At 48.4% G+C, this 21340-nt stretch overlaps 3 protein-coding genes across 16 annotated transcripts in view; 1 reads left to right on the forward strand and 2 right to left on the reverse strand.

The window, feature by feature from the left end:
• Positions 1-12848, forward strand: part of LOC121596476 (probable nuclear hormone receptor HR38) — a 104466-nt gene extending 91618 nt beyond the window's left edge. For 13 of the 14 annotated variants that reach the window (XM_041921479.1, XM_041921476.1, XM_041921472.1 and 10 more), the window contains 3 exons: positions 3961-5109; positions 5190-6363; positions 6927-12848. In XM_041921479.1, the coding sequence (XP_041777413.1) occupies positions 3961-5109; positions 5190-6363; positions 6927-7183 (2580 nt within the window). In that variant the 3' untranslated portion in view covers positions 7184-12848. The remainder of the gene's footprint in view (positions 1-3960; positions 5110-5189; positions 6364-6926) is intronic. The other variant, XM_041921483.1, reaches the window with a different exon arrangement.
• A 319-nt stretch (positions 12849-13167) lies between these two features.
• On the reverse strand, positions 13168-18640 carry LOC121596477 (carcinine transporter). The gene is made up of 6 exons (XM_041921486.1): positions 16911-18640; positions 15413-15637; positions 15149-15328; positions 14124-14974; positions 13838-14057; positions 13168-13769 (listed from the first exon to the last, which is right to left on the reverse strand). Exons 1-6 carry the CDS (start codon positions 17067-17069, stop codon positions 13341-13343), a joined length of 2064 nt encoding a protein of 687 aa, XP_041777420.1. The 5' UTR covers positions 17070-18640; the 3' UTR covers positions 13168-13340.
• Positions 18641-19512: 872 nt separating this feature from the next.
• LOC121596728 (protein phosphatase methylesterase 1) lies at positions 19513-21334 on the reverse strand. Its single transcript, XM_041921925.1, has 5 exons — positions 21122-21334; positions 20773-20965; positions 20601-20710; positions 20171-20482; positions 19513-20106 (listed from the first exon to the last, which is right to left on the reverse strand). Exons 1-5 carry the CDS (start codon positions 21196-21198, stop codon positions 19590-19592), a joined length of 1209 nt encoding a protein of 402 aa, XP_041777859.1. The 5' UTR covers positions 21199-21334; the 3' UTR covers positions 19513-19589.
• Positions 21335-21340: the final 6 nt, after the last annotated feature.

A 21340-nucleotide genomic window follows, 5' to 3' on the forward strand; every position in this document is an offset into this window, starting at 1 on the left:
GCATGTTTTCCGTTTCTGTGGCTCCTGCTGATAACTGTTTTGCCCTTTTGTTACGCTCGACATGTTACTGCGACATTGAGGTCGCGCACAAACTCTGCATGTACGGCCCGGCCGTACAGCAGCGCAGGCTACAGTGGATTGGTTAATCGATCGCTGCGTCCCCCGATGGCTTTGGGTCGGAGTTTTTTGACGGATTGCTTCATGGCCAGCGGGCGAAAACGGGCGGAACATGCCCACGAGTTCTTTAATGGGACGCTGTTTGACACTTTTTTTCTTTCTCTCGGACTCGACTGCACTTGCAGTCGAGCGGCAACGAGTGTCGATTGATTTATGCAAGTGAATGTAGCTTTAAGAAGGTGTTACAGCTACGGAACATGTAAAAGTGCAATCTCAAAAATCAAAATAAATCAAAAACTCTTCAACTCCAACACCAGTAGAAAAATCCCTAATATAGCTTTAAACATTTCCAAAAGCAATAACCGCATCTAAATGATCTTGTTTGACTTCCCTCTAAAATAGCAAAATGATCGCACCAGATGTGACCGTAAAGTTCATAACTTCGCTGTGAGTTCGTTCGTGTTCCCCCGGAGATTTCAAACGCTCCTCGCCCCTATTTCTTGTCCCGATATCGCACCCGAATACCCAACCCGTCTAACAAAACGGACGAAGACGTCCCGCTGAGGACGGTCGCGTCTCGTCTCGTTCTGCTCGATTCCATTATCTTTGCCGGATCGCTTTCCCATGCGCTATTATGGTGAGATGCCGTTGTTTAGGTTTCGGCATCACGTCGATCCGGTCTGGGCGGAGAGTTTGGTTTAGTTTGGCTATTTTTTGCTCACAATTTGAAGCATGTTTGAAGCTTGCTGATTAGCAGGGTGAGAAATGTAAAGGAATATGATACGTTATAAAATGGATATAAATACTGCCATGGTGTAAAAAGGAATCTTGCTGATCATTTCAAGGATGGTTTCATTTCAATAATAATGCACTTCTGATGCTTTTATGATGTTTTTCGTGGTGGAAAAAAATTATTTCATTTCAAGTTGATGTTGTTAAAGGTGAAGAATAACAGCTCTAGACAGACAAGTTTTAGGTGACCAGTTCTCAAGATGGAAGGAAACAAGTAACTGGCAGATTGAGCATGGATCTGATGCCAAACAGATTTATTGCATTATCTGTTCTGCAAACATTGGAAGCTTGTCTTCTGCTGCCTGTAACTTCAAATCAAACAATACACAGGATGCTTGCACACCTGTGTGATGCAACGAACAGCATCTCACCAACAATCACTTTCTCCAATGGTCCTCAGCAACAATAACAAAAAAGATCACATATTTAAATAACTATCTTCCTGTTGCAAATTTGAATTCGATAGCAAACCAACGCAAACCGACGCAAACGAACGCGCAATATCGGAGCGAAATGTGGCCTTCTTTGTTGCCTCTTAGTATCCGTTTTTCGCAGTGCCTCGCACGAGATTGGATGCTCCTCTGCTACATATCGACACGATCTGGGTGCCTGCAAAGAGCAGACCCATCCCCGAGCTTACCTTTTCGGCTGGCCGATACCGAACCGCGATGTGTGTGCGGGACTGCGATTGCATCTTGTGCCCACCCGCTGACAACGCTGCCACGGCGACGCCGCTCACGGCTCGGGTGTGGAGTGTTTGTTCAGCCAGCAAGATGTCTCACCGTGCCCGTGCCAGATGGTCGCGCGGTTTGGTCCCTTTCCAGTGTCCCCCTTGCGTTTGTTTAGCAGCGATTGTCACGGATTCAAATTTAATATAATCAGATAAGGGCGAGAGCGCGAGCGCGCGAGAGCGGGAAAAGTTCTTTTATTTTCCAAATCCCCACCGTGAGGGCCGTGTGATACGGTTTAAAAAAAAAGGGGGGAGGAAAGGGAGCGATGGTACAATGTATTGAGAGTTGCAAAAGCAGGAAGGGGTATTTGATTTTGCGTCTCACCAAGAGCTAGGTTCGAGATATCATTGGCCACAACTTTCGCATTGTGGGGCGCACAACAAACGCCATTTGGGCCGATCTGCGCTCGAAGATAAGGTCACGGGCCGATCTTGCCGCTCGCGAGAGACGATCGAGGAGGTGCAGGCAGCGGGAAGATGCATCCGTGAGAAAATCAAACAACAAATGGCACACTTTGATGGTGCATTTTATGCAAAGAAAACCAGAAAATGCAGCCCACTTCACATCAGCAGTGTCTGAAAGAATAAGAACCGATCAAAGACCGACATCGACAGTGAGGTTACATCGCTTACAATCGTTTTTTTTAAGCGACTTTCCATTTGACAGTTTGGCACAGATATCGGCACAAATCGGAAATTTGATAGCACACGCGGAACAAAAAGTGAAAGCCTCGCCGACGGAACTGTTGAAGATGCTTGCGACGCTTTTACGAGCTTCCTGGGTCAAACACCAGACTCATCTTTACCTTTCAGTACCCCTCGCCTTTTGCGCCTGCGGGATGACAGAGCACAATTTTTAATCGAAGAAGATCAATTTCCACGTTAGTTAGTTCATGGGTTCGGGATCGTTTTTTCCACCCTTCTTTTCTTTGGGCTCGGAAGAGACGGCCCTGGCTTTTCGCGTATCTTCCCGCGCTGCGGCGAGCGATCGTTTCGCTTTGCGGAGCATAAAAATTGCGTGGGTGATTAAAATCACGGGCAGCCTCCGGCACCCGCAAGCGATGGGAAACAAGATCGCTCGTGGAAAAAAAACGTGGAAAGGGATCGCTTTCCCGAACCGAAGATAGGAAGTGATAGGAAGGTTTGACGCCGGAACGGATAATTGGGTCATGCCCATGCTCATCGAGCGCTAGCGTACCACGACCACCATTAATCAATTGATTGACTTTCGTTGGTGGGAATGGGGATTGGATTTGTTGGGAAGAGAATGATTATGGGATCGGAAGGAAGTACGTTTTTTCATAATATACAACAAAAATAATGAACTAAACCTAAATAAAGCAGTCCAATCGATTGTATCACGTTGAAAGAGGTTTTGCTCAAACGTCATCAATTCAATTAAACCTATTCCGCCACAGTTTTGATGAGCATAGAATTGCAAACTTAATTTACACTGCTCACGCGAAAAGGATACTAAACAACTACTCTTTCCGCCCTTCTTTAAATTGCACCCCTTTTTACAACAACCGAATGAATAAGTTATTCCTGCTGTGTCTATGTGGTTGCCTCATAGCAGCCCAACTCATCGCAGTTTTAAGTGAGTTTTGCACGGTTTGGTTGAATTTTTTATTATCCTACCGCTCGGTATCCTTCCGTGCGAGCAACAAAGCTCCCACTCCCATCCAATCATGGCGCTGACTTTTGATATTTACCCCTTGGCAAGCCCAGGTAAGGTAGGGGACCGCGTCGGCCAATGGAAAACTGAAAACACTTGCCTCCACCTTCCCTGGCGGGCAGCGAGCCGAAGCGAACGGTAAAATGTCGAGCGAGCAATTTTCCTTCAAGCAACAGCGAGCACGTCATCAACCGTGGAAAAAAGGTGGGAAAAGCAGTGTGCTGCGTGGAAATGAACGAGCAAGTTGCTGTGGCCATGCAGCGGAACGAACGAAAGCGGACGGGCTGAAATGGTTATTGCCTTTTTTTCTTTTTTTGTTTCGTGTGTATGTGTGTGTGTTGCTACATCTTCTCATCCTCCTGTAGCAATGGCCGCGACGTACCGAAAGGGGGTTTGCTTGCGCGAAACTAGCGGAAACTAGCGCGAAACGGCGATTGCGCTCGAAAGCCACGCCTCTTGGGCGAAATTTTTCCCTCGAAAAATCGCCATTCGTTTCCATGGCATGGCAGTCGGGAAAGTGTTGCAGTTTCTTTTTCCATTTTTGTTTTGCGCTCTTTTATTAATTATCTTCTCTTTCTCTCTCTCTCTCTCTCTCTGTTTTTTGTCTCTTTTCTTATTTCGCTTTGCGTGCAACGTAAACGCCCAGGCGTCATCTTTTAGTTCCGTTTCTTCATTTGATTATTTACTGTCACAATCGCAGAGCCATCATCAGGAGCAGTCGTCCTATCACCATTCGCATCTGCCACAGGAGCAGCAGCAGCAACAGCAGCAGCAACAGCAGCAGCATCATCAACAACAACATCACCATCACCCACAACAGCCCCATCCGTCGCTGGGACATTCCCAATCGCTTCATCACGAGCAGCAACACCACCACCAGCAACAGCACCCTCACCAGCACCAACACCATCAGCTCGCGTCCGGGCTAGACAAGTTCGTGGAGCTGTTCAGTGCGGCCCAGCCGCACACGCCGGCCGAATCGATCACCACCGAGTCGTACCTAGCGGACCAGACGCAACATTCCAACAGCTCCAGCGACACGCTCGTCGGGCTCGAGGACAACCCGTCCACGTTCGGTGGCTCGAGCGACAGCATCCCGTCCGCGCTGCTGAAGGCGTCCTACAAGGAGGAGCTTCCGAGTCCGTTCAGTGCGGGGCCGTCGACACGAGCGCCCACCACCGAGCCGCCCGACACGGATCTCCTGTTCGAGTCGTCCTCCACCGAAGAGCTCGGGCTGCTGACGCTACGGTCTAGCAGCGATCCGGTGCTGGCGAGCAGTGCCCGTCTGCCCCAAGCGATTGTTCACGCGCAGCAGGGACAGCTAAGGCCCAACGCGCCGGCCACCGCCGGTCCGAGCGGTGTGGAGTCGGTGGCGGCAGCAGCAGCGGCCGCCTCACTGCTGCCCAGCTTCCAGGAAACGTACCCGATCAAGTACAACCAGCTGGCCAGCTACGGGCTGAAGATGGACGACGATTGCTTCAAGATGGCGAGCTCCCCGCACCACCATCAGGCTGTGACGGCGGCCTACGCCCACCATGGCAGTGTGTACGGGCATGGCCATCAGCACCATCACCATCAGCATCATGGTGGAGTGGCGGTCGGTGGCGTTGGGCTCGTCGGTGCCGGGCTGCATCAGGGTCATTACGAGTTTGGTGCGCACACGGCGGGAGCAGCCGGTGGAGGTATTACGCAGTACAACAACCCGGCAGGACCTCCAGGAAGTGGTGGAGGTGGTGGAGCTGGTGGAACTGCTACCGGAAGCTTCTATTCCCCTTCGTACGAGCAACATCCAGCTGTAAGTATGATTGGAGCATATAAAATTAATTCCAAGAACTTCTTCAACAACAAACTTTTGTTCCCCTTTTCCATTCCCAGGGCTATGGTGGACAGGTAGGTGCACAGGACACGTACTCGCTGCCACCGTTCCCGACGGTGGCCGAGCTGCACGTCACCACGACCTGCCATCGCCGCTCGTCCCTCCCGATACAGCGCTCCGAGTCGACGTCCAGCAGCGAAAGCCCCAAGCCGCCCCGAATTGCCATCTACAACAAGTATTCGGCGCTTCCGAGTGCCTCCAGCTCGGCATCCAGCTCTCCAGGCTACATGAACAACAACAATCCGAACACGATCAACAACAATGAGGTGGCGGCGGCGGCGGCAGCAGCAGCCGCAGCAGCAACTTCCGCCGGCGGTATCGTTGGAGCAGGTGCCCCAACTCCCGTAGTGGCGCCACCACCGACTGCCGCTTCTACCGTAGTGGCCCGCGCAACCCCGACCTCCCAGAGCCCATCGCAACTCTGTGCCGTGTGCGGGGATACGGCCGCCTGCCAGCACTATGGCGTGCGAACGTGCGAAGGCTGCAAGGGCTTCTTCAAGCGCACCGTCCAGAAGGGCTCCAAGTACGTGTGCCTCGCGGACAAAGCGTGCCCGGTGGACAAGCGGCGACGGAACCGGTGCCAGTTCTGCCGCTTCCAGAAGTGTCTCGCCGTCGGCATGGTAAAGGAGGTCGTCCGCACCGACTCGCTGAAGGGTCGGCGCGGTCGGCTACCGTCCAAGCCGAAGTCACCGCAGGAGTCACCGCCGAGCCCGCCCGTCTCGATGATAACGGCGCTGGTGCGTGCGCACGTCGACACGACGCCCGATCTCGCCAGCCTCGACTACAGCCAGTACCGGGAGCCGGGGCAGAACGAGCCGATCATCACCGAGGCGGAGAAGGTGCAGCAGTTCTACAACCTGCTCACCACCTCGGTCGACGTGATCAAACACTTTGCCGACAAGCTGCCCGGGTACAACGATCTCAGCGTCGAGGACCAGGAGCTGCTGTTCCAGTCGGCCTCGCTCGAGCTGTTCGTGCTGCGGCTATCGTACCGGGCCCGCAGCGACGACACCAAGATGACCTTCTGCAACGGTGTCGTCCTGCACCGCCACCAGTGCCAGCGATCGTTCGGCGACTGGCTGAACGCGATACTGGAGTTCAGCAAGAGCCTGCACGCGATGCAGATCGACATCTCCGCGTTTGCCTGCCTGTGTGCGCTGACGCTCGTAACGGGTAAGTTTGGGAGACACGCCAGTGTTTGTGGGAAGGGAAGGGAGGCACTATTGGAACCATAAATCAAATCGATCTTGCATATATGAAGGCTTTGGGTTGTTGCGTCGATGTTCTTTAGCTTAAAATGGTAACGGCGGAGGCAAAAGAAGACCTCCCCTGAAACATCTGCTACTGGGTAACAGTATCCAGGCCCGAAGCGACCCAGTTTGGATATTGCAAATATCCCACTTATTAGCACTCTATTAGCATGGAATTAATTACCACGCCTCTTTGAGAGTGGAGGAGAGACAGACGCTACCATGACAAGATAATTAATATTCCGTTTTCGGACGAGTAGGTAGATAACAAACCTGGGCAGAACAGATGGCACGCGGCATATAGGTCTATGTAGAACCTGTTTCTAACCGAGATGCGGCGTGCGATCGATTACCGAGCGTTGATTGGTTCGTGGGTGCAATCGAGAGTTTTGACAAGCGCTTCGTTCGTTCGCTTGATTTATGATAAATCGCTCTATTACTAACCTGCTTCTTCCTCTCTCTACCTCTCTCTTCCTGCTTCTCTAGAACGCCACGGTCTCCGGGAGCCGAAAAAGGTCGAGCAGCTGCAGATGAAGATCATCAGCAGCTTGCGCGATCACGTCACGTACAACTCGGAGGCGCAGCGCAAACCGCACTACTTTAGCCGGCTGCTCGGCAAGCTGCCCGAGCTCCGGTCGCTCAGCGTCCAGGGACTGCAGCGGATATTCTATCTCAAGCTGGAGGATCTCGTACCGGCGCCGCCCCTGATCGAGAACATGTTCTTGGCCAGTCTGCCCTTCTAAACCTCCCTCCCCACCCGTACATACTTCCACAATACACAAGCCACTAAAAGACACTTGACATGTGGACAAGAATCATAGTAGGCTAGTAGAATTGCAGTACACCTGGCTCGACCGTTGTGAGCAGCAGCCAGTGTTAGGTGTTTAGGGAAATAATCCTTAAATTTATTATACTTGTGTGTGTGCGTGTGTGAGCTTAGATAGTAAGAAGACCCATGTGTGTGTGTGTGAGTTTGTAAATGTGTGTAAGCGTGTTTGTGTGTGTGCGCGCGGGAGTAGAATTAAGTACGTCGAACGGTAGGTAATCGATCCCGAATCCCGAACTTTCAATCCCACATCATAACTCCGGAATCTGCTGTCGTCTTCCCCACCAAAAAGCAAACTGGTCTCCAAGCGCTTCGATCGGAAAGAGCTGATTTATGGGACAATTTTTCATCAGCTTTTATTTCCCTGTCCTCCCGCCCGGGCCCCGGCTACACATCCACACACTTTGTCGGCACGTTGGTGCTTGATTGTTTTAAATGAATTGCAATTAAAGTGCGATTATATTGATGAGTTTTTCGATTTTCACCTAGGAGGAGACGTGCACTGAGGAGTCTCGTTCGTTTATAGCATAGTTTGTCGCACAGTGTACGCCAAATTGCGTGTACCAGCAAGAGGTCCACCGGCTCGATTGCTCGGAAGATGCTGTTTCCTTCTTCCATGGTTTGTGGTTTTTCCTTTCTTCTGTTGGTTTCATACTTGCCAAACATGACAAACTCTACACATGAATTATGCATTAGCGCGGGACGTAGCGAAACAGGGAACGATCCTAAATGAAGCATGCGTTTTCTGTTCGGTTCATCAACCGCTTACTGGCCCACCCTCGGGGGGGGGGGGGGGCCTCATCGTGCCTCCCCTCGGGCAGCAAAACAAAAAAACATCCTCCCTTTGGGGTTTGGTTTGGTGTGGAGCGGTTATTATAAATGTAGATTGTCCCGAACGGGGCAGATAATTTATTGACCGCAACCCGGTATTTTCCTTTGGCGGATCTTTTTTTGAGAGGGGAGTTATGTATATTATGCATTTCGGCAACCGCGACTCTTCCCAATATCGCAGAGAGGGAAAGTTTGGCGGTTTTTGTTTTTGTTCAATGCAAATGGACTGTAGTTAGAGGTATCATGAGGAAAGGGGGTGGTTGTAGTGGAGTGATGAAAATAAATCAATTTCGATGCACTTTTGTCACCGATACAGCTGAACTCTTGTTAAGCGGAGTAAGATGCAAAAAAAAAAAATATGTTAAATTGTTCCCAACGATCAAGCTACACCAGAGATTCTGTGTGGGGGACCGGCAAACGTCTTAAGAAACTTCTCCATTTGATGTTAAAACCAATTCGGCACCTGAATGATGTTTCAAAAACACAACAGCTATATTACCCACTATCTTACATAAAGCTACAACTAATACGATAACCATAAAGTAGTACAAAACAAGAAAACAAAACACATAAATATATATATAGTGCAGCGTCTCAAAAAGGAAAAAAACGAAGGAAAAGGCGATAGTAATATAAGACAAAAGCATCCTGCGACGAGTGATGATAGAAGCAAGTCGAAGAAAACACACATCGCTCTACACATCGATTAAAGGAAGGGAAAAATAGTGAAAGAAGAAAGAAAAGAGGAAACATAATCTTGAAAACATAATTGCGATACTTTTATGCTAGTCGGATAATTTTAATTGTAATTTGGGGAAAGAAATGAAGAAAATCCCAAACACGAGAGAAAAGAACAGGGGCTATTTTCTTAACCGAGCCGTACAGGAGACAAAACAAAAAGTGAAAATGCATATGAGACAGCCATTTTCACTAGCAAATGCAAAACATAAAAGACACTTCTAACCCTTCAGTGTTACGTACAATATAGGATAGGTAAAAAAGAGATTGTAAAACTTGGATAACTTGCACAAACAAACAAACAAAACAAACAAACCCAGGAGCTTATCAGTAGGAAGTAGTACAATCCGTGTTGGTAAGAGAGAGAGAGAGTGTGTAATCACAACGATGCTCCCAATCGAAGCCCTGCTCCAACCCGAAACATCCCACGTACATGTACACTCCATACACCCGTAGAAGAAGGTTCCCGTTTTACCGCTGTTGGAGAGCTTCAGGAGACGCTTCTCCGTCCGCTTTTGTATCTACTTCTTGATTTGCTTGAATAGCAATAATTACGTTACCAGAATCTTGCCATTGAACATTTACGTTTGTTGTTTTATGATATGTGTTTGTTTTTTTTTTTTTTAATTTCTGTACTATTTTGTCTCCACTTTACATTTTATGTACGTACCGGTATCTTTTACTTTCATAGTGTAATCTTTCCCTTTTTTTCGTGTTTTGTTAAACTGTGAAGATATTTAGTGTGCGTTTTGTTTTATCATAGTGCGTTTCGTTTTTGTTTAATAGTTTAATTATATCGAGCTCGAGCTTAAGGATGCTTCTGTACATATGTTTTTTGTTAGCAAAGTGGTTTTATGTTTAAGGTTTTAGTTTTTACCAACACTACGATACGATAGCGATCGTAAGCGCAAACTAGATTTAAAAAAAAAAACCTGTGAAGCTACAAGCCTCTTTTCATTTGTCCCTCCCTTAAGTCGCCTTTCATTCAACTGTGAACCGTTCAATTTAACGTTCAATTAATCTCGTACTCTTCGAAGCACTTCGTATCAGATCAGATCGGAGGCATCTTAAAAAAAACACACACCGTAACCCATTTCACACGTGCCTAACATTGACATGCCCACAAAGACTCACCATTATTCAAGTGTCCGGCTAGTAGCGCCTTACCGATTTCGAACAAATGTTTGCCTTTAACTTCTTGTAAACATTAAAGCCATCTTTTCATTACTTTTTACTGATGCATTTGATAGGTACAACGGCAACCAAGACACGTACAGAAACGAACAAATCGAACAAATCGAACAGATACCTGAAAGTGCCATTTTATTGTTCTGCCCTGCCTCGCAGGAACGGAAGATAAACGGAAAATCGAATCGAAAAAAATGAAGGACATTAAAGAAATAAATAGTAACCTCCGCATCGCACATACCTTACAGACGCATATAGCAAACAGAGAACATAAGAAAATAAGCGAAAAAATGACACAAACAAAATACCTGAAGCCTCCTGATATTATTCGACGCAAAGCACACAGCAAACCACAAAATGAAAAAAGACATAAAAAACGAATGCCTTGAAGTTAACCTATACCCTGTAAACTGTAGCTGTAACTAGAAGCACACCGTATTGAACACGATTGTACAACAGATCGGCAAACAAGATTTTCGGAATGAATTAGGTAAAGGCAAAAATTATGCGATGAAGAGCGGAAAATAAGACAACGCAACCATAACCAAGACAAGAGAATGAAAAAAAGGAAAACACAACAAAAGGGAACCAAATTTTCTGCTTAGTGAATAATATACATTGACCGTGATGAACCGTGTAGTGTGTGTGTGTTACGCGTAGATATACATTCTTAGGAGCAGAATCAAATTCTTCGCTCTTAAGCCAACGAAAGCTGCTGACTTTTTTGGAATGGATGGATCAAAAACAAACAAACCAACAAAAAAAAAAAAAAAAAACAAACGAATGTGGAAAACACATATATTTTAGTGTACCTTTGGATGTTAATACGTTTTAGTAAGAAAAGATATGGTATGTCCTTTTAAAAGGCGGCGGCATTACAGTGGCCGCGTACAAATCTCGCGCGTACCCTTACGTTTTTGACCCCATTTTTTGGCACCATTTTGTGATATAATTGATAGTACACAGCTACCTATTGGACGAACGAAAGCTTACTTTTTTTGCAGATCGTTGAGTTAAATCATTGTTTTTCCTCAAGGAATGGAAACATAAAAAAATATGGGGAAACAAAAAAGGTGAATCATCCAAGCATAAACACACAGTCCCAGGCACGTAAGCTTTCCAAATTTCATCTCTCACGACAGCCTTTATCATTCGATAACACAATGTTAGTCGCCTTTGCTGTATTACCTCACTGTATTTAGATGGATATATAAATATTGTCAGTACGTAATGTGTATTTGCTGATATTTTAAATGATGTGCAAAAACCATTTTATACGAGCGATTTTTTCTTCAATTTTGCAACAAACACACTTTTTCACAGGCATAGGGGACAACAAAACCACTGAATGTACCACTAACAATATAAAAGAGAGAATACGAGAGAAATAGCATATGAAATAAACATAAATATACATAAATGAACCATTTAACTTCCGTCCTCATAAATATTCTATCTAGAAACACAACAACAAGACAAAAAAAAAGATTAAATATATAAACGCATCAAAGACTAGTTGAAAGAGATGATAATACAGCGATAAACAGAAGCAGAAAAAGGCAGAACAAAAATACTATTATTCATGTTTGAATAGCCATAGAGTTCCCACCATCACGCATTTTTCTTGTTCAGTTACAATTTGCTACAAGATCGTTCGTAAGGCATTTTAGCATTAAGAGCAGTGGAAAATCGCACGTATCAATGTGTCCATCGTTGTTTGCACCCCGTTGTTGTTTCCTCACCGTTCCCCCCGATTTGCCCCCTCAAACAGCACGCACGTTTGCGCCTTGTGTTGCTTATTAGTAACTTATTAGCTAGATTAATTGTGGTTTCGTCGTCCTTCCCGATTTGTTTTACTAGTACAAACTTGCGCATATTAGAAGATCGCCCGGTTTGATGTGTAAATGTGTAGGTCTGTATGTGTGTATTTGTGTGAGCCACAGTTTCGGTTTGATTGTGGAATCGACACGTTCAATATCATCCTATTAGTTGTTAGCCAGGGGAAGAGAAACTGGAGAAACGATTTCGAAACATATCCTCCAAAAGATAGTGAAAACTGCATTACCGAAGCAGGTGCAGAAAAAAAACCATTATGCCAACACGCGGTATGTGAGTGTGTGTGTGTGAGTTTGTGTGTGTGTGTATGTTCTTCTGAAGCTGAGATAAGAGAAGCGAAGCAAATGAGCTGACAAACGAAATCATGCATGCATGTGTGTCTGTGTTTTTTTTTTCACTAAACCTGTAACCAAGTAGTGTAAGGCGAACAGGCAAAAAAGAGAAAAAGTGATGTTTAAAAAAACAGGAAGCAGCACGATATTATACTAGAAACAGAAGAAAACCTTCTTTATGGACTGTAGGGGAAAAACAGAGAAAGAGTAAAAAGGAATAAAAAGAGAGAAAAAGATAAGAGAACAAACGATATACCTTTTAAGGACACTAGCAAGTAAGTTTTACTTTTACAAATGATATACTATTTAAATATTAAATAGAAGAAAAAAACAAACAAAAACAAGGAAAGCTGTGCAAAACGAAGAAGAGAAAACAGGAAAAGAGAACAAGAGGGTAGAAAACGTGTGGAATGGACTACAGATACTGAAACCAATACACTATATTTGCGAAATATACTCAATGTTATACTGTCCGATTTATAAGAGCAAACCCACAGTGCGTGTTTGTGTGCGTGTGTATGAACAACCCATACGAAAGGAAGGGACAGAAAATAGGCCGGCGATCATCACCACTACTTACCCAACTATATAAATGTATAAGCCTGGACCCCAGTGCACCGCAGAAAGGGCAACAACCACACACACTCAGCTAAAGAGTAAAACACAAAACCCAGTATCGTCAGCCAGTAAGTGAACGTGTTACAAAAACAAAACCATAAACTATATAAACTTATATCATCCACACACACACACACACACCAACAAAAGAGAGGAGATCGTATGTTATATGAAATAAACTAGACAAACAAAACAAAAGAAATAAAAGAGAGAACCCATTGCCAGAGCACATCTTACAGATGAGAGTAGAACAGCGCAGAGAAAAAGGCAGAGGGAAAAAGGCGAACAGTGACAGTGAAACAGGGGCAGCAGGCACACTCAACCGAGACATACACACATACAAATCCCATGAATGAGAAAATCTCGAAAATATACATATACGTATTTCTTTATTGTTAATACAAAAAAATACATCCACGGTGTCTGTGTCATTTTGTTCTAAACCTGCTGTACTCACATGCAACGAAACGTTCTCTCTATATATATCACAAACCTTCGCAAACTTCTCACCAGCCCCGGGGCGAGCCCTCTTTAAAACCAATAGGTCAGCTGCATAGCACCGTCCTTCGTCTTTTGCGTGTCCATCGTGCTGGCCTGCCGTACGAGTCGCTTCATCGACTGGCGCCTTATCCGGGCGAGCTCGAGCGGTGTCCGCTCGGTCGAGCAGGAACCGGACCCGGTCGCTAGGGGGCCCGCATTGATTGGGACGCCCGCGTTCAGCTCGAGCGCCGCGTCGGACGGATCGTGCGACAGGTTCTCGTACGAGCTGGTCGGGGACTTTTTGCTCGGTATGCAGCGGAAACACTCGTCGAACGTCCAGTCCTGGCCGAACAGTTCGCCCTCCTCGAGCGTTTGCGGGAGTCGGTGGTGCAGGGTTTCCGGAAGGCGGAGGCCGGTGAAGCCACCGAGCACGGACACGCAGCCCATTATGACGAGCGGTAAGCGGAGGTTCTCTTTGCCCTGTGAGGTGCAAATTGGAAATAGGAACATTAGGATCTTTGGTTTAGAAGTTCAAAGTCAATGCTTACCAAGTATGTAATGAACGGGATGACGATAAGACCCAATCCTCCGATGTAGCTGGACGTCCCAATGCCAACACCTCGCACCTGCGTCGGGTAGAGTTCCCCAGCGAATGGGTAAATGATCAGGAAGGAGGCCGATATCATCGACTTTGAGAGTAGATATAGGATGAGAGTCTCCGTTACGGCATCCTCCGTCAATACGACAGTCACTATACAGCTAATTCCACTGCAAAGAACACACAACAGCATTACTTCCTCAACTTTGAGATATTCAACCCTCCCTCCAACTCACCTCAGTATCATCAGCAAACACATTGGCCACCTACGACCCCACCGATCCATGATGATCCAGCAGATGATGTAGCTCGGTATCTCCACCAGCGAGGACAGAAAGAAGCTCAGGTACTGATTCTCCCCAAGCGACGGCCCGTAATAGCTCAGCCCAAGATATACCGTCTCATTGGCGAACCAGTTCAGTGTGATCAGTATCGTCTTCAGTCTCATGTTGGGCGTTTTGCACAGATCGAACGCACCGATCGTCGCCTCGGTCCGCTTCGTCGTGCGGCTCTTCTCCGCCAGCACGCGCTGCTGCAATCGCTTCCGGAAGCTATCCGGCAGCTGCTTCCCATTGACACGTGCCATCTTCTCCAGTATCAGTAGCGCCTGCTCCAGCTTGCCCTTCATCAGCAACCATCGGGGCGATTCAGGCATTACAAGCAGATACAGAAAGTAGAGCAGAAACGGCACGGAAGTGTAAAGCGTCAGCAGGACCCAATCCCGTATCAGATAGGTAACGCCCGCCAGCATCATAATGCCGAACGTGTAGAACGTACAGGTCATCACGGTGACGAACGAGCGGTAGTTGGGCCCCACCAGCTCGAGCGCAATGATGAACGGGATCTGATAGACGGCCGGTATGGTAAGGCCCACGATCACCCGGCTGAAGGCCCACATCCAGAAGCTGCTGCTAGCGGCGGTGATAAAGCTGCCGACGAGCAGCGTGGCCAGGCAGGAGAAGTACGATATCCGGCGGCCGAGTCGATCGTTCAGCAGCCCGAACAGGTACACGCCGACCGGACCGCCGGTGTTGAGTGCGACGAGCCCAAGCGTTGGATAGATGTCGTAATCGCACACGAGATTAAACTACAGAGAGCAGAGAGAGTTGAGGGATTTACGTATAGTTGTTTGGGGGAATTTACAGATCTTCCTGCTATCTACTAAGCCTGCTTCATTTGCATGCGAGGGAATGCTAATCCAAGGGGATTTTATTTATTTCGCACTCCCTTCCCGAGGGGGCCACTGTAACGCTATACTCACATCGATCACGATCGACGACTGCACCACGGTGGTGTTGTATTCCCATCCCTCCCGGCACGGTTCCGTCGGCCAGGAGCTGTTAGGTGCGAGCGGTTCCCCGCTCGCGTCACTGTAGTTCAGTATCTCCTTCCAGTCCACTGCGTAGCGGGAGCATTTGCTGTAACTTTCCACCCCGTCGTGCTTGTTTGGCGCGGAAGAACGGAGTATATGATTTATTGTTCGATCTTTGTCGCATCACCTCACCCATCAGCTTGTTCTGCTTACCTCCACCAGCGGTATGGAGTAGAGCTTGCGCTCCTCGGCGGTGAAGTTGGCGAGCTCCGGCACCCGGCACCAGTACTCCTCCGGCACATCCGTCATGAACAGTTGATTGAAGGCACAGAACCCGCAGGGTATGCAGGCTGGGAGACATATTAGCCAGAGTAGCAGCTTCTGATACCGTCCAAACTCGCCAATCACCGGCAGTAGCTCATCCAAATCGAACGGTTCCTAAGGAAATTGGAGAGAGAGAGAGAGAGAGAGAGGAACCAGTAACACCATCCTTTATCGATTCAGCCGTCAGCTACAGGTGTACAATGTTTTAATGTTAATAGTGCTGCATTATAAAACCCGATACACTCACCTCGGGGAAGGAGGAAAAAGGGACACCCTTAGCTCTATACCCCTCACCCACCCCCTTTCCAAAACCACCCACCGGTAAGTACTGCCTTGAAGTACTCGAGCGTGAATGTTTGTAATTGACTCTGGTAAACGGATTAGTTACCATTTGCGTGTGCATGAGTCTATGTGTTTGTGTATGTGTGTGTGTGCCTTGCCACCTCTTTTAGCATGATGACCGGTCGCCCTTTTTGTTATGGGTGTCCTCTTGCTATTATTGTTATTATTATTGCATAATCCACAGTGTCATGGTGGCGGCCTGTTTGCTGTAGCGTGCATTTTGTACTGTTCTGTTACGCGATTGGGTGCCAGTTTATCCCTTGCTTAAGCTGATGTGCTTCCGGGATAAACCGCCCGCCGGGTTTGATGGCTACCTCAAGGCCTTACGGCCGGTAACGGTAGTGGAACGGTTGAGCGAACGGTGGCGCTTTGTAGTGTGTGAAGAGGCCCCACGTGGACCTTGGGGTTTTATTGGATTTTTTTTTTTTTTTTGAAATATAGAAATACAGAGAATGTAGGTTGCATCGATTGCACTCCGCAATGACCTGAATGCATTGGAAGGATTCTTCAGGAAAAAGGGTAACCATGTTTTACTTCTTCCCAACAATATCACTCGTGAGATGTTTTTGTCTTTGACTTCTGAATTGAACTCCAACTTCATATCCGGTCTGGACTCCAGTTTGGTATTCCCCCCCGGAACGGTCCCACTTCCATTACAACATTATTCAATTAGCATGCAACACACATGCATCTCCCGTCCATTTTCGGGCTCATGCACCAACCCTTCCCGTGGCTTCCGAGATGTGTGATGTGATGGGATGTGCCTTACATGGGAAGCGAGCAAATAAAATCATTTACAATCAAAGGGGGCAACTCGGCAGCTTTGGCGCAGCTCATTGCGCTGAAGATCAAAGCGTGTAGCTGGTTCGCCTTAAATGGGAGAGCGGCGTGCTCGAATCAGTGAAATCAGTGTTGATCGTCACACGACGACTCCAATTTGGAATGCATCATAATTGCACTTTATATGACCATACTGTAGCGACAACTTTGCTGGGATGGGGAAAAAGTGGAAACTTACTACTAACGCACGTGTGCACCGACTTACCTCAGCCAGCATCTTCTCGCTCTCCAGTATCTCCGGCTCCTCGCCACCATCCTCCGCCTCGTCCTCCTCCTTCACCTCCATCTGTGGTTCTAAGGGTGGTTTTGTCGTATTGCTGCTACTCCTTCTTCCATTCATGGTTGCCCGTTCTGCACGCCCCATCAAGCTTCCGGTGATGTTTTTTCGAGTAGTAGTTAGGTGCTACACTACGCCACCACTAATACTGCTACACGCGCAACGCTTGGTGCGCGGTTTGGCGCGGTTTTACACCTTCGCTTCCTTCGACACCGATCTACTCTTCCCAGCAGCGACGCCTCCTGTGTGCTCTTGCGCTGTTCTGTAGGAGCAGCAAGACACAAGACACCACCAACAACTACGGGCAAAACACTTCGGCGTAGCCTACTTCAAAGCACGGACACACGCGACTGTTTGCCTTCCTCGGCGCGACTACCGCGGCTGATTATTTAATTAGTGCAAAGAGAACACCCACACATTGGAGGGTGACTGAGGGGTAGGGGCAACAAAAAAAAAAGGTTTGTGCTATGTTTGGCGAAAGTAATCGAACACTCGCCCCTCCACATACACACACACACACACACGCACACACGCACACTTTTTGCAGGGCCGGAAAAACACTACCGAAAGGCTGTGCGGAACTTTTTGATCGGAAGCGCGATTCGCGCACAGCCTGTCTAGCGTGGCACGTGCTCACTAGCGAACTGCGAATCCAGCGTGCGTTAGGGCACATTCATCAGGTACGTGTATGTAGATATATATCAAAATCCCACCACAAAAACACACACACACACACCCAGACGCGCGTCCAACGGAACCGGCCTATGCGTAAGCGCGTTCTACGAACTTTCCCACCCTGACGGACGGACGGGCCAATTATGCAACTGGACCGTTTCGAGCCGTTTAGATGAGCAAACAATGCCACCTTCTAGGGCTAGGCCCTCGGGATTGTTGTTGGTGGTTGTGGTGGGGACTTCCCGAAAGCCTACCGGATCGACAACGCGTGGTGATTGGATCGGACGTACACGGTGTTTGGTTTTATCCACATTTTTAATGGCGACCAGACCACGCGCACGAAGACACTACACAAGCGGCACGGCAGTATTTTTTCACTTTTCAGACACGACCGACACACAGCGGATCGATCCGTGTTCGTTATGATGTGCTCGATTGTACTCGTTGCCAGCGACTGAGGCTAAGCTCCATCCGCAACGGGCACTGTTTTCGCGTACGGTGGCGCACCGTGTGCGCATTGGAGAGCAACTGCAGCCAACTGCCCGACTCGCGGTGACTCGCTTCGGTTGCGACCAGCACACCAGCACAGACAGCAGTGTAGACGGGTGTGCTTGGCCTAGCTTCGGGCGAAGAAGCTCGCGGGGCGTAATCGGAAACTCGACGCGCAAATCCAATTATAACAATCATAACACATCGGGGTTTATAAAGAGCAAAACAACAAAAAACTTCCCGAACGCACGACAGGCAGGCCAGGCAGGAGAATCGGGAAAAAGGTCCACCAGGGCTCGGTCGTCTAGAACGAGCAGCTCCAGCCGACGGCGATTGCTGATCTGTTTCGCACCAGTGGAGCAACGTTACTGTAGCCGAGCGCTGAGGTGCAGTCGATGAGCCCAGCGCAACGCAACCGCCTGGGTCTGGTTGGGCTGTGCGACTCTCTGCAAGTTGCCCCTTCCGCTCAACAACAACGGGCAACCGGCAGCAGCAGCAGCAGCAGCAGCATGGTAATAAGTCAAGGGCTCGATCGATCGAACGACGCTGGGAAGCTGTGGCAGGGCTTTGCGCGGGAAAATCTTACGGTGCACGCGTGCGGCACACAGCACACGTGGGACACGCGACGCGCTGATGGTGAAGGTGTTTGCGCAGTTAATCGGAAGGGGGCCAGCGTTAGAATTGAATAATTTGCTGCATTTGAAAACAATTTGATTCACTCGCCTGCTCGTAAACCGTTCCCGTGCATGTGGGAGATATGGTAAACTGGTCTGTGTTGCCTTGATCTTCAAAATCTCGGAACGGTTGGGCGCGCTCGCCACATGCTTATCTATGTTCTGTGGATCTCCATGGCAACCGAGTAATTCATTCGAAGCGTACTGCCATTCATCTGTCAAGAATGCACGAAACGGCGAATTCCATGAATGACCGATTGCCCGTTGGCACGTTATGAGAAATTTATTCCACCCTTCGCGCCACAAAAGCGTGTGTGTGTGTGTGTGTGTACGACCTTTAATAGACCTAACAGATGGCAGCTCGGAATGGGGTGCAAATGAAGGGAGAAAAAGCTTTTTTTAATTGGACGTTAGTTGTTTAATGCCGCGTTCTTTGCGGTCAGGCTTGTAAACAGTCACCTGTCGGTGATGGGGGGAGGCGTGTTAATCACATGGGTAATGTAATTATAACAAGTGAATCATTTATCGGAATGTGTGTGCTCAATCAAAGTGTTACGCTTGATTGGAACTACCCTTTTGCAATTTTTCTTCGCTGGAATGATGATTGTAATGTGATATGAATGGGGAGCAGAACAATGCACAAGCTTTACAGGCTTTCGGGAAGCTAAAATCCGAAACAACATCGTGTCACCTAAAATCATAAATAGAAAATGTATTTGCTTACTTAAGAAGAGAGAGTGAAAGCATAAGTTCGGCGCTTCTAGGCCGTTTAACACGCCGGCATATGCTTCAGGAACTGCCCGTCCGCTGTCGGTTGCGCGAAACGATTCCGTATCAAGTACGTCGCCAACACTTCGGCCACCTCGTGCGGCCGATCCTCGTGCACGGCGTGGCCACAGCGGGCCAGCACCTGCAGCTGAAACTTGCCCTGCATCTGGCCGACCGTTAGCGCACGATCGAGATTGTCGATGCCGGCCAGCAGCAGCAGCTTGGGCACGTGTATGTCCAGGAACTTTTGGCTCAGCCCCGAAAACCATCCCTCCCAGTACTTTTCCGACTTGGAGAGATCGATGCGCCAGGCGTACTTGCGCAGGTTGACGGCGGAGGCGGCAGCGGCGGCGGCCGGTGCATTGCTGGCAGGATCGGTTTCTGCTGTGGCGCTCGCCGTATCGCCACTTTCCGCGTCTTCCGCGATGGCATTAGGGTGCTTAAATTCAAGCTTTTCCTCCGACGAACCTTCCACTTTAAGGGGCAGCTCGTTCGTTGCCAGCTGTTTCGTCTCGATGCTGAAAGGTGAAAAAAAGCGTTTAAAATTCATATCCTAAGAAGAAGACAATCGATAGAACTTACTTTATAATCTGCCCCGGCATGGAGACGCGTGCCGAATCGACGTTTCGTACCTGGCCGCTTCGAACGCACCACTCGATCGCGTGCTGGATGCTTTTGAACGTGCTCGGACGGGATCGGAGGAAACTCTGCATGCTGGCCAGCGCTTCCAGCGCCGTTCCTTCCACGACATCGATCACAACCACACCGATCAGGGTCGGTAGCACAAACGAGTTGGCCGCATGCACGCATATTGCACCGCCCATCGAGTGTCCCATCAGTATGATTGGCGGGGCGGATTCACCGTACATCGCTTGCATCACGTCCCCGACATCGCTGCCCATTTCGCGGCGTAATCAAATGAAAAGATAAAATTGCATGATTCTTCAGTCTCGCTTATCTGGAGGGGATGGAGGAGGAGAAGGAATGGCAATTTAAACGGCAATTCACATACGTGGCTAGCCGTTCTGCTGACAGGTCATCTTCTTCTTCCGTGTACGTATCGCCGTGTCCGCGGATGTCGATTGCCAGGCACTGGCAGTGGATCAGTTTCGTGACTTCACTCTAAAAACAGAAAATAAAGATCTTAACAGTAAAAGAGAAAGAATCCAAGTGGCTTTTCTTACACTGAAATGAGCCCAGGACAGGGCGGAAAACCCTCCACCGTGCAGCAGAACGAGCAGCGGCGCGCCGGCTTCGGACGGAGCGGACAGATACACCCGGAATTTCCCCTGCTTCGTCTCAACGTCCTTCTTTTCTGCGAAGAACTCATCCCACATCAGTGGATTGTAGTCCGTCTGACGCCGAAAGCCCCGATCGCTGTAGAAAGGGAAAGGTTGAAAAAGTGAAACACAACAAATCGGAATCCGCCACACGCAACAGGGTCATCGCACGGGCAGGAAAAATTGGGGTCGTGAAAATTTAATGCCGTAAGCTGATGATGGCGACGGTGGTGTGCCTTCTCTGTCTTCTTACCTGGGCTTGGGGAAGCGCGGATTCGGACACATCGGTGGCAGTCTGGACTTCATCATAACACGCTGTAGGTTGGACATATGAACCGGGCAGGACGTTGCCGGGAGTTGGTAAACACTCTACACTTTTATGGGCAACAAAACACTTTTGCTACATCGACCGCTGCTGCTGCTGCGGATCGGTCCGGCGGATAGGGAAAAATGCAATAAAAACATCCACTGA

The sequence above is a fragment of the Anopheles merus genome, chromosome 3R (assembly GCF_017562075.2).
Source record: "Anopheles merus strain MAF chromosome 3R, AmerM5.1, whole genome shotgun sequence".
NCBI classification, from domain to species: Eukaryota; Metazoa; Arthropoda; class Insecta; order Diptera; family Culicidae; genus Anopheles; species Anopheles merus.